The 13,653-nt window shown below is 45.9% G+C and overlaps 1 protein-coding gene across 2 annotated transcripts in view; it reads right to left on the reverse strand.

Moving 5' to 3' along the window:
* Positions 1-493: 493 nt before the first annotated feature.
* Positions 494-13,653, reverse strand: part of LOC143283096 (uncharacterized) — a 23,693-nt gene continuing 10,533 nt past the window's right edge. Inside the window, exons 2-5 of one of the 2 annotated variants that reach the window (XR_013055342.1) lie at positions 12,067-12,321; positions 5,697-5,826; positions 4,284-4,826; positions 494-1,672 (exon numbers count right to left, since the gene is read on the reverse strand). Coding sequence is in view for 1 of the 2 variants with exons in the window: in XM_076589177.1 (XP_076445292.1) it covers positions 4,336-4,826; positions 5,697-5,826; positions 12,067-12,321 (876 nt within the window). In the remaining variant the exon portion in view is untranslated. Of the gene's footprint in view, positions 4,827-5,696; positions 5,827-12,066; positions 12,322-13,653 lie in introns of both variants that reach the window. The other variant, XM_076589177.1, reaches the window with a different exon arrangement.

Raw genomic sequence — 13,653 nt, forward strand, 5'->3', positions numbered from 1 at the left:
AATGTGCAAGGCAAATGGATAATTATATGCAGGTTTTAAATTTGGTTTAAAAAAAAAAAAGTTACTTGCATACAAGGCTGTCACAAGAGAACACCACTGCTTCCATGCAAAGTTACCATCTGCAATTTTCAGCTATCCACATTTCTTCCCCTCCACTTCTCTGTATGACTGGCGGAGTTGACGTCCACGCCTTGTGAACACCACTAATTCGGTCTTGTGGGGGAAATTTGTGGACATCGCCCAATTTTCCAATTTAGGATATATTCAGATTGTAAAATACCTTTTTCATGTATACAATTAGAAAGTTGATGTGATTCTGTGGAGAATTAATCTCTATAATGAAAATAGGATGCATTTTAATGCATCCATCTACGATCTCTAAAAGTGAAGACACAAAATTAAAGAAAGAAAGGAAGAGAGCGAGAAGATAGTCGTGATTCGCACATATTCCACCCATGTCCTCAGATACAAAACTCTGACAACAATTTGCATTTGTGTTATATCTGTTTCATTGTTGTACTGTGAATATAACAACCTCTAAAGACCCATTCTTTACATTTAAGTTTATCTTGACTAAATTCTTTGCACTTTGTGAACAGTTCATGTTGTCTTTCGACTTATAGTATTGGATCTTTCACAATACCTATGAAAAAAGGATAAAAAGTACATGAAAAGGATCCTTTACTATCCCCATTCTCCGAGTTTCTGAAGCAAACGAGCCATTCTATAATGCCGTTTTATTACTTTTGCCACATGCCAACTCGTGTCCGGTCCTCTTCCACTGTTCTTATTCAAATAATAGAAAAGTGTCTTCGTTACATTCTTTTGTGGCCACAATGCATCACTTGAAATAAAGGAGAAAAAAAAGGAGAATGTTCAAAACAGAAGGGTTTGTAGATAGGTCTTCCTGCAAAACTCGAACTTCTCAAGCAGATTTTGGTTTGTGCCCCCCATCAGCGTTTTCTTTAGCGTTTGTCTTTGACTCCAACCGGATGAATTCGCAGCATTGACGAAAGTGTCTGTCCACTTTAACCTTCAGATCAGACACCCTGTCGTTGGCCAAGTCGAAGAGGTTCGCAGCAGCGACGTCGTTTTGTTGTTCAGGGTCCCGGTTGTTGACGAGTTCCTTGACCAGTTCCTCTGCCGCCCTCAAGAACATCGTGCACAGCCTCAGAAGCTGTAGGTGGGCGTGGAAATTGGCGTGCTCCGTTACTGACAGCTGCGCAAAATCCCAGAAGTGCTTTTCAGCCGCGCAGAATTTCGACATGAACTGCATCCACTGAACTTCTTGCAGCATCTGTATGTTCGTTGGACTTGTGTGGTGTTGTGTTTCTGCTGACGACTCTTCTGCTTGTTGCTCTTGTGGTGGAGGAGGTGGTGTTAGTGGTGATTTTTCACCAGGTTGTTGCTTGGTATCGGTGGATGATGGAGGCCGGGTCAAACTAGGAAACACTGTTATCGCAGCTTTTTTCAGTTCCAAGGTCCACTTGCCTAATGCCTGTGGTTCCACTGGGAACTCTATGGCCGGCGTGGCCTCTGGGCGACTTTTTTTGTCCGATTGTCTGGAAGCGAGTTTCTGCACCATGACTGTTTCAAAACCGCTGAGGGTCGACTTGGAACTTGGCTGGCCGACAATGCGTATTCTGATTACTTGCTTTTGGCCGGCAAGGTACTGAAAACGAATCAGGAGTGACAGTGACAAGTGTGTGTGTGTGTGTGTGTGAAGATGAAAAGTGTTCACAACGATCGTCATCAAATTTTGATCATCTTTGTTGTCAAATTTCTCAACTCCTTCCTTTTCCCCTGTTCTGACCGCGGGAAAGGGGTGCAATATATGTGTGTTTATATATATATATATATATATATATATATAGGTATACGTGTCGCTCTGTGTGTGTGTGTGTGTGTGTGTGTGTCCATACTCAGCTCTGTCTCTCTCTCTCTCTCTCCTCTCTCTCTTGTCTAATTCGCTTTTATGAGCATTCATACACGACAGTAGAGTCACAATTAAGTAGCTGAAGGCCGGGGCTGCGGTGGTCTAATGGATTCCTAGGGACCGCTAACGGGAGCCGAAAGGGCTCAACTGTGGACGTGAACATTCCAATGTTGTGTGTGTGGATGTGTGTGTGTGTGTGTGTGTGTGTGTGTGTGTTCTCGTTATTTGTTTGTTTGTTGTTGTTTTTGTTGTTTGTTTGTTTGGGTTTTTTTTGCCAGCCTGCACTCCGCCAGTCCATGTGGGGTTGTTTCTCAGACTCTTAGGTTTTCAACATTATTGCGAGGAAGAAGAGGAGAAGAAGATCCACTTGTAATGTGCATGATGTAATCACGCATTTGCATGAGACAAGAACACACAAATATATAATGGTCTGCTGTAATAAAACAACAACAACAACAACAACAACAAACAAAAAAACCACCACAGACAACAAAAAAAAACAACAACCCAGTCTATATATATCTTTTTACAAAAAAAAAAAAAAAAAAAAAAAAAAGAGAAAAAAAAGAATAAAGCTGTCCTGATCTTTCACGCGCTGCTCTTTAAATCCGGTAAATATCAATTGTAAGCATTGTCCAGTGGCGAAAATAGACTGTGGTCCCCTCAACTGTGATGCCTGTGTTTATGATTTTTGTCTCCATGATTGGTCGAAGACGCCGAAGAGGCAAGACGAAGGCCACTAACTTTGTCATGTCAAAGAAGCAGACGATCAACTAGATCCAGAGAAGAAAGGACAACTTAGCGCATGCTCCCCAGGGACATTTGTTTGGGAAAACAGGTACGAAATAACGGTGGTGAAACTGAACCGGAATGTAAGCCATGGAATTTCTAACCCTATGGTTTATACAAACGGTGTGATAGCTAAAAAGTCCCTGCAACTGAGACGAATCAGTCATATCCTGATGCCATTGAAGCGAAAACAAAACGTAATATTCTGAAAACCGTTTCAGTTTCAGTTTCAGTTTCACTTTCTCAAGGAGGCGTCACTGCGTTCGGACAAATCCATACACGCTACACCACATCTGTTGAGCAGATGCCTGACCAGCAGCGTAACCCAACGCGCTTAGTCAGGCCTTGAGTGCATGCTTACATATTTGTGTACCTATGAAGGGGATTTCATTTTACGTAATTTCGCCAGAGGACAACACTCTCGTTGCCATGGGTTCTTTTTCAGTGCGCCAAGTGCGTGCTGCACACGGGACCTCGGTTTATCGTCTCATCCGAAAGACTAGACGCTCAGTTTGATTTTCCAGTCAAACTTAGGAGAAAGGGCGAGAGCGGGATTCGAACCCACACCCTCACGGACTCTCTGTATTGGCAGCTGAGCGTCTTAACCATTCTGCCACCTTCCTCCTGAAAACCTATTTTGTGAAATGCATGTTTTGCTTCACTGACTTTATACAAGCATTACTTTTATTTGATTTATGGTTTAATATGTTCAGTTTGAACTGACGGAAGCAGCCGATAATTATGCGCCTCACTCCCCATTCAACTGACCTGCCCGAGGCAAATCGCTGACTTTATACAAGCATTACTTTTATTTGATTTATGGTTTAATATGTTCAGTTTGAACTGACGGAAGCAGCCGATAATTATGCGCCTCACTCCCCATTCAACTGACCTGCCCGAGGCAATTTGCTTTCCGACAGAAAGTAAAGCCAGACTGGTTAAAGTAATATATTTCCAGAAACAAAATTGTACCATTCAAAATGTCTGGCTCAGGGAACAACCAGCACGAAATAACACCGGGGAAGTCAGCTGATTCTCCACTGAGTTACTTCTTTGTCAAAATAGATTGCGAAATTCGAACTGTCTTCCCTTGGGAGCCAAGAAAGGAATTATATAGCACGTTTTTAAAAATCTGTTTTCTTTCTTTTATATTTGTTTACCAGTTGAAGTCGATCCCCCCTCCCTCCCCACTGTATTCAAATCTGAGAAAAACGCCATTGTTATAAGTCACTTATCTTGTTAAGTATTTGCTGCACGAAGTAGCCTACTTGGGACTGGCGAACACTCGATCAGAACGTTAGCAGTATGGGATTTCATACCAGTGATAATAAACACAAAACAAGAGGGGTCAGACAAAGTAATAAGACATAACCGTCCAAAAAACAAAACAAAACAAAACAAACAAAAAACCGGGTTTTACAAAACCACAAGAAAGAGGAATGCAAGGAAATACTTTGTACCCTGGATCAAATAGAAGCAGAGATTATGCTTGAGAGAGAGAGAGAGAGAGAGAGAGAGATTTTCTATCCAGAGTCAGAAAGAAACAGACTGTTCAGACCGTGACCACGATCGTGAAGTCACCATCGACTCCAGTCCACGGACGGCACGTGTTAACTGCACTGGCAGTGAGAGGCGGGGCAGAAACCAGCATTGCAGTTTATCTGGCACCAGTTGTCCATCCCTGGCACCACGTCATAGGGGGCCACCGCCACACACCCCCCTCCACTCTGACTGGTCGTAGTGGTGGTGGTGGGCGTGGTGGTGGTGGTGGTAGGCGTGGTGGGGGTGGGCGCGGTGGTGGTGGTGGTGGTGGGCGTGGTGGTGGTGGTGGTAGGCGTGGTGGGGGTGGGGGTGGGCGCGGTGGTGGTGGTGGTGGTGGGCGTGGTGGGCTTGGTGGTGGTGGTGGTAGGCGTGGTGGTGGTGGTGGGCGTGGTGATGGTGGTGGGCGTGGTGGTGATGGTGGGCGTGGTGGTGGTGGTCAACGTCGTGGGCGTGGCGGTAGCGGAGGTGGGGGTGATGCTTATGTCGGCGCAGTTGACGAAGTTTTCTTGGGGTCCGCAGCCGACGCAGCAGCCAGTGGTCGTGCACCCCCAGCTGTTGCCTGACAGAGACACACAGACCCACCCATCAGACCAGCTGCCTGCTTATTGTTTTCCGCCTTCCAGCAATATGGACATAGTTATAGCTGGAGAAAACAACAACCGAAAGTTGTCTGGATGGAAAAACAACTGCTCACGCACGCGTGCATTTTCTTACACAAATGGACACAGTAAAATCATATGTATGTACTCATAATCTTTTGAAGCTTCTCTACATCACACTGGTATCAGGGGACACCAGAAACTTTATTTGTAGTTTGGCTGTTTGTTTGTTTTCCGCCTGCCAGATATTTCTAACATTTAAATATACGGTTTTTGGAACACACAAACTTTGTTATTAATTTGGAAATTGCATACCTCTTGTTAGAAGCGTCAGAGAGAGAGAGAGAGAGAGAGAGAGAGAGAGAGAGAGAGATATGGCAATTTAGTATATGTGGACTGATGGCCTAGAGGTAACGCGTCCGCCTTGGAAGCGAGAGAATCTGAGCGCGCTGTTTCGAATCACGGCTCAGCCGCGGATATTTTCTCCCCCTCCACTAGACCTTGAGTGGTGGTCTGGACGCTAGTCATTCGGATGAGACGATAAACCGAGGTGCCGTGTGCAGCATGCACTTAGCGCACGTAAAAGAACCCACGGCAACAAAAGGGTTGTTCCTGGCAAAATTCTGCAGAAAAACCCAATTCGATAGGAAAAACAAATAAAACTGCACGCAGGAAAAAATGCAAAAAAAAATGGGTGGCGCTGTAGCGTAGCGACACGCTCTCCCTGGGAAGAGCAGCCCGAATTTCACACAGAGAAATCTGTTGTGATAAAAGAAATACAAATACAAATAAAGCCAAAAAAAAGTGTAACCATCACTACACGTGCTCACCGGTGTGGTAAGTCCATTGCAACACGCACTGCGTGCACGTGACATCACTGGGCAGTTGCAGGCTGAGAGTGACATTACCCGTGGCCGAGCCGATGTTGTATGTGTCAACCAGACTGCCACTGGAATAAGCCTGAAATGAAGCAGGACAATTGATATACTGTGGTGTTGGGTACATTCTTCCACAAAAGCTTTCCGAGGAATGTTGTGCAAATGTAATTAACGAAATTACACGTCATGACCTCACATCAAAGCATCTCTCCTTAGATCAGACGTGGGAGGGCAATGTCTCTGTTGTTACTTCTTTGCGCAATGACTAAAGAGTTGCATACTGACAGATTGAAAGGTACAGTCCCACTGACAAGTTGATAGAAAGGAAGACGCTGTCAGACCGACAGATTGATAGATAGAGATAGTCAGACAGACAGGCAGTGGACAGATGTACACAGCTAAGTAAGTAGGTCGAAATTGGATACAGATAGGTAAAGTATGTCAAAGTTGACGGGTTTGTTCAAGACGGGTTTGTAAGGCTATGTATACATTTTAATACCAAAAAAAATTGCTGTTTTATACACCATTGTCATTCTTTTTCAGATTGTTGCTCATCTTCTCATGAGAAATACGGAGGAATGGCCATGAGGGGCCAGTTCCAGTTTCAGGTGTTGTAATACGACTACAGTTGTATGCAGTTTTGTCTTCCGTTTTTTGATGGTTTGGTTTAAGGTTAAGCGTTATTTTGTTGTCTGACGTCATGTTGTTTTCGCGATATGTGACACCTTTCCACCCCTGTCAGATCGGCTGGGCACGACGCTTAACTGTATGAAAATTTCCTTTTGAATATACACATCTGGAGGCAGTTTCCTGACATGCATATTTCATTGTTCTTTAAGTCCACAGTCCTCGGAAAGCCAGCCGCTGACCTACCTGGACGACACCAGTTTCTATCCTTAAAGCATAATCCTCATCACCTGTTGCAAGCTTTTCTCAAAGTAACTTTGTTCCGTGCTATCTGAATACTGGCGCCCAATGGCAGCCGTCAGTCAGTTCTACCCAGGTAGGCAGCCTGTTGTGCAAATGACACCGAGCTTGTAAAGCGCTCAGAGCTTGTTCTCCGACCGAGGATAGGCACTACATAAGTATCCATATCATACCATGTCATATCCTATCACTGTTCTTGTGCTGTTGTTGCAGATATCGTGAACATGCGGGAGATTGTCATCGGGTGTGAGGCAAGCTGCCCACAGAACAACGTGTCACTACACCCACACAGGTCATTCTGAATGCCCGAGAAACAGCCGCTCACACACTCATCTGCCGCAGTACCAGTGCCAGCGGTCCACAGGAAGCTATCATTGACATGTCGTCATACCCTTCCAGGTCAGTTCCGTGGTAGCCGTAGCCGTAGTGCCGTTTCAGAGAACGCTCTCGTAATCGGTACCACCACTGTGGCCGTGACCAAGCCAGGGAGACTTTTGTTGTTTGAGCACATAGTTCCCACTCACTCAGATGACTTTGTTTCTCCATTATATGTTCAGGGTATGTGTGGGATAGTTGTATAATTCTTGACAGTATTGTGTCCATCTGTTCAGAACAGCGGAGCTTTCTGTCAGTAGCTCGCCTGAGGTATCCTCAGTGACAGACGATTTGTTCTGCTGCGTCTTGGTGAGTTTCTTTAGTGTGGCATAGGCAAATTTGCTGTTTCCTCCTTCCATTCCTTTTTCGATCTTCTCACACTGGTCGTTGATCCATTGTTCTTTGGCTTCTTCCATCTTTTTTCTCACAAGTTTATTGGTTTCACGATACTGTGCGGCTTCGTTAGGGCTAGTGTTTTTCGTCTTCTTCAGGGATCTTCTCTTATCACACAGATCAAGGATGTCGTTAGAGATCCATGGCTGGTGTTTCTTCCTCTGTCGCCCCAGTACCTCTTCAGCTGTTTCACGGACTGCCTCATTGAAGGTGTTGGTGAGGTCGTTGATGTTGTTATCCAGAAGGCTGAGTGCCGCAAACCGTCCCCCGAGCTGAGCTTGGAAGACCTCTTCAATCTCCGGGTCTTTAAGCTTCTCCAGATCAAACTTGATACGGGGTTGCACCGCTTGGTGTTTTTTCTTCAGCTTCATCCTCATTGAGAGAAGCACAAGGTCATGATCACTGCCTATGTCAGCTCCGGGGTAAGTCCTCGTCTTTGCTCTGTTGATGCTTGATTTGAAACGCCGCGGGGTGAGGACAAAGTCAATCTGGTTGTGTGTTCTCCCGTTCGGTGCATACCAGGTTGTTCTTCTTGACAGTTTGTGAGGGTAAAGAGTGTTAGCGATGGTGAGCCTTTGACTGCACGCAAACTCCAGAAGGCGAAGTCCCCTGTCGTTGGTGTCTCCTGTGCCATACTGGCCCACTGTTCCAGCCCAGTCGTTGTAGGCATCTGAGCCGATTTTGGCATTGAAGTCCCCCTGTACAATGATGATGTCTTTTTGGGGGGCCTTCTTGATGGTGTCTTCTATTTTTTCGTAAAATTCTTCGACATCCTGGTCTTCATGCTCAGTTGTTGGTGCATATACTTGGATGATTGTGATGTTATTCGGTTTAGCTGCCACTCGAATACTGATGACACGGCTGGTAACTGGTGTGCAGCTCATGATGCATCCAATGACTTCTTTGCGTACGATGAAACCTACGCCATGTTCATGTCGAGAATCTTCACCACTATACCACATCTGTTCTGAACAGATGGACACAATACTGTCAAGAATTATACAACTATCCCATACAACCAGATGACAGTTTGATTGACAGAGACATAACACCATCAAGGGAACCTTCACCCCTGCCAGTGTTGAGGGAAGAAGTGGAAGAAGCTGTACGCAGTCTACCAGCAGGAAAGTCACCTGGAGCAAACATTCCGGCAGAGCTGCTCAAACACGGAGGGAATGAGCTGGTCACAATTGTAACAGCAATCTGTCAAAAGATCTGGGAGACAAAACAGTGGCCCTCAGAATGGACTCGGTCGCTCATCATCCCCATACCGAAAAAGGGGAATCTCCGCCAATGCCAGAATTACAGGACAATCAGTCTTATTAGCCACACGAGCAAAATCATGCTTCGAGTCATTCTAAACCGACTCAAGAAAGAGGCTGAAGAACACCTGGCAGAGGAACAAGCCGGATTCAGAGCAGGCAGAAGCACAGTAGAACAGATCTTCACCTGCCGATTACTGATGGAAAAACACCTGCAACATCAAAGAGACCTGTTCCACAACTTCATAGACTTCAAGAAAGCCTTTGACAGGGTGTGGCATGATGGTCTGTGGCAGGTACTCAGACAGTTTGGCATCGAGGAGGGTCTCACCCAAGTCATTCAGGTGCTGTACAAGACATCCAGCAGCGCAGTCCTCCTCAACAACCAAACCGGAATATACTTTAAGACCACAGTCGGTGTCCGTCAGGGTTGCCTGCTCTCCCCAGTACTATTCAACCTTTTCCTAGAAAACATCATGCGCGAAACCCTCCATGACTTCCACTCTACCATCTCCATAGGAGGAAGAATCATCAACAACTTGAGATTCGCAGACGACATAGATCTACTAGGAGGCAGCAACAAAGAACTACAAGACCTCACCAAGAGACTAGAAAGAAGAGCAGGTGCATACGGAATGGAAGTGAGCACCGAAAAAAGCAAAGTGTTGGTAAACAGCTCAACCTACACCCAAGCTCAAATCTTCATGAACGGACAACAACTTGAAGAAGTGGATGCTTTCAAATATCTCGGCTCCACCCTCACAAACGACGGTCGCTCAACAACTGAAATAAAGATTAGGATAGCGATCGCAACATCAGCAATGGCTAAGCTCAGCAAGATTTGGAAGAGCAGAGAGATCAGCTTTCCAACAAAGATCAAACTGTACCGATCCCTGGTGCTATCCATACTGCTGTATGGATGTGAAAGTTGGACCTTAACAGCAGAGACTACTAGGAAAGTCCAGACGTTTGAGACAAAATGCTTCAGACGATTGCTTGGAAACTCATGGAAGGACAGAAAGACCAATGACTTTGTCAAGAGCCAAATAACTATGCTAGCGGGTCCACTGGAACCACTCTTAGCAGTGGTCAAAAGGAGGAAGCTGTCATGGTTCGGGCATGTGACACGCCACAATTCACTGCAAAAGACAGTTCTACAGGGAACGCTAGAGGGTGGTAGGCGAAGAGGGAGGCAAGCCAAATGCTGGATGGACAACATCAAGGAATGGACCAATATGGATAGCGCTACTCTGATACGACAGGCAGAAGATAGAACCGGATGGCGTCGTCTGACTACGGAATCGTCCCTCATGTCTCCTCTACGCCCATTCCGGGCAGGAGAATGAATGATGAATGATGATGATGTGTGGGAGCAATCAGATTGGGGATTATTCCCCATTGTCTCAGATTGCAGACTGTTTGCATACTGTTTCTCCTGCTGTTCAGTAAGTATGCCTGAGAAGTACGGGCTTAGGTTATTTTTCACTGTCAAAAAAAGTCAAATGCTTGGATCTTCCTTTTCGCACGACGTGCGCAGTTCGCATATGAACTATACGTAAAGTACATATCTTCTCATGGCGAACACATTAAGTCGAGGACAAATGGTTCCCAGGACTGTGCTTTTGATACGCCCTGTGCTCTTTTGTGTGGATCATTATCAGCTCTGCGTTACTCCAGACTCTCCCCTGACAGCTTTGAGGTGAATTCCTTGACAGCGTGTTACCTCTATCCGCACCCGGAAAAACCCAGTCACGATCTGCCGGATCCCAGGTAAGGGAAACGTTGAATCACTTGCGAGAAGGGTAGAAGTTATGAGTGAGGGTGGAGGTGGGGGGAGTGGCGGTGGGCGGCTACCTAAAGGTCATGTCTCAGCAAATTTGTGTTATAACATGCGTTCTTCTTCTTCTGCGTTCGTGGGCTGCAACTCCCACGTTCACTCGTATGCACACGAGTGGGATTTTACGTGTATGACCGTTTTTACCCCGCCATGTAGGCAGCCATACTCCGCTTTCGGGGGTGTGCATGCTGGGTATGTTCTTGTTTCCATAACCCACCGAACGCTGGCATGGATTACAGGATCTTTAACGTGCGTATTTGATCTTCTGCTTGCATATACACACGAAGGGGGTTCAGGCACTAGCAGGTCTGCACATATGTTGACCTTGGAGATCGTAAAAATCTCCACCCTTAACCCACCAGGCGCCGTCACCGTGATTCGAACCCGGGACCCTCAGATTGAAAGTCCAACGCTTTAACCACTCGGCTATTGCGCCTGTCATAACATGCGTTCAGATCAGCATGCTCTTCCATACAAAAATGCCACCACTGAAATTGTTACTGCACAGCCTGTTCGCTCAACCTAAATAATGATATAATAATGATACTAATGAAAATAATATATTGTACTTATATGGCGCAAACTCCCTGTATAATGGGCTCTAAGCGCCTCACATGAAACAATACATATACAATAGTGCATAATAACATACATCTGCACAAGAAAAAAACCCACAAAGACAATACTACAAATTGCAGACATTAATTAACAATCACACACATACATACACACACACGCGCGAGGCGACAATAAATTACACGCGCGCACACACACACACACACACACACACACACACACACACACATACACACAAGAAAAAAATACCTTACACACGCGCACACACACGCTCGCGCACACACAGACACGCACCCACAGACACACACACACGACATGATAACTTCAGTAGAGGGTAAAGTGGGGTGGGTAGGAGGAGGAAGAAATGCAGACAATTAGCTATGCTTCATCACACCCAAAGGCCTTTGTGAACAAGTGGGTTTCCAAGTTGTTTTGAAAGAGGACAGCGTTAGGAGGCGGTAGAAGCTCTGTTCGCCGTCCATAAAGTTATCGGTAGAAGCTCTGTTCGCCGTCCATAAAGTTATCGGTAGAAGCTCTGTTCGCCGTCCATAAAGTTATCGGTAGAAGCTCTGTTCGCCGTTCATAAAGTTATCATTGTCCAGTGCATGCGCTACGGGAGGATTCAGATCCATGCGTGATGAACATGTCTCAAGACAAACCCATATCTGTGCTTCACGTCTTTCTCTTTGGTGACTGTCTAGTTTGGTGCATCAAGGAGACCGCCACTCTACAACACTCCAGATAAATTAACTACATTACTCATCTGCCAGATTTCAGTAACACTTTTGTTTCTACAACATGCCGCTAAAATGAACACTTGTTCGATCACCCCGAATAAAATAGACCGCCAGACTTACGTAAAAGTATATATATATATATATATATATATGTGTGTGTGTGTGTGTGTGTGTGTGTGTGTGTTGAGAAGTGTGGTGGGATGCACAAGTCTTACCTGAAGCACGTGTTGGTCCAGACACTGCTGGGTGGCGGGCTGAGAGACGTTGTTGTTGGGGCACAGCTTGAAGACGAAGTAGCCCAAGTGGTTGGCGGTGATTTTCACCGTCACGTCGATCACCTCCCCTTGGGTGTACGTCTCCACAATGACCCCTGTCGCGTATTCTCCCCCGGCTTCGTTGGGGCGGGGGGTCTCCACGTTGTAGGCGTCCCCGCACGTGCCGCACCGACCACCGTTCTGATTCCACTGTGTCTGTCAACAGGTGAGAAACAGGCTTCAGGGAAGAGAATCCTGTGCTGAAAAATGACAGGTGCGTTGGCACTGGACTGTGAAATCCTAAGGGCCCAAGGTTCGACCCATGCTGCGCCTGCATGGTGGGCTACTTGTGTAGATTTTTCCGGTCTCCCAGGGCAAAAGACGCGCGGACCTATGGTGCGTGCCGGAACCCCCTTCGTCTGCATACGCACGCAGAACATGAAATGCATCCGCTTGAGATTTAGTGCGTGTCAGAGTTATGTGGGTTTGGGAATCACACAGAAGAAGAGGCTATTGTAACCACAATCACTTTTTTTCACACAGAGTGGAAACGTAGGGCGGTGAACAGAATGACAGGTGCAAACCAACACCGACAGCCCACCGCCAACAGTGTACCCGCTCTCTCCGGCCTGACGCCGGAGTCCATTGTGCGATCCCAATGGGACACGCATTCTGTAGTCGCTGTAGTCCCCGCGTCTTCTTTTAGTTATAAATAGTTCCCGATTCTGTGTTAGGCGCTAATTTTCAAATTGATTTTCGGTAATTTCCCCTCACCATAAATCGGTAGTCTTTATACAGTGGTATTATACATTAAAAAAAAACCCTACTTAATCATGGGGAAAAAAGAAGAAGAAAAAACACGAAAAAACAACCACCACCCAACTCAGAAAGGAATTACTTTGCAAAAATAATCATAACAAAAACAACAACAACAACAAACAAACAAAAAACAAACAAACAAACAAACAAAAACCCAATCCAACTTCAAAAGGAATTACTTTGCACACAAACCGATTTTTTCACCAATACTACTGGACTACTACGTCAGTCTTGACTCTGCCACTGCACAGCCACCCGGGGTGGTTTTCCAACAACGCTCATGATGACGTCAGTGGTGGGTGAGGCCACAGGTGTGCCATCCATTGGTGTCTGTCCATTCAGGACACGCGCACGATTTGGACCTGTCACTGACTTTGCTTCTTATTGTGCAAAGTACGCTTCAGTGTTCACTGTCTGGCTCTGACGTGTTTGAACCCTTGTGACTGACTGGTGATGGTGGTGGGTGTGGCTGGGGGTGACAATGACAAGGGTTTATCTGTGAGGCTTCCGGTCCACAACAAAGGGGTGAGCCAGGAGCAAAAAATATTTTAAGAATGAATCACACAATATGAACAGCATGTCAACATACGTTCACGCTTTGGGGACAGAGAGAGAGAGAGAGCGAGAGAGCGTGTGTGTGTGTGTGTGTGTGTGTGCCAGTCGGTGTCGTGTCGGTCTTGTTTCTTTTTTTCAATTTTTCTTTTCAAGCTGAACACTGAACGTCTCACA

This window comes from Babylonia areolata, chromosome 6 (assembly GCF_041734735.1).
Source record: "Babylonia areolata isolate BAREFJ2019XMU chromosome 6, ASM4173473v1, whole genome shotgun sequence".
NCBI classification, from domain to species: Eukaryota; Metazoa; Mollusca; class Gastropoda; order Neogastropoda; family Buccinidae; genus Babylonia; species Babylonia areolata.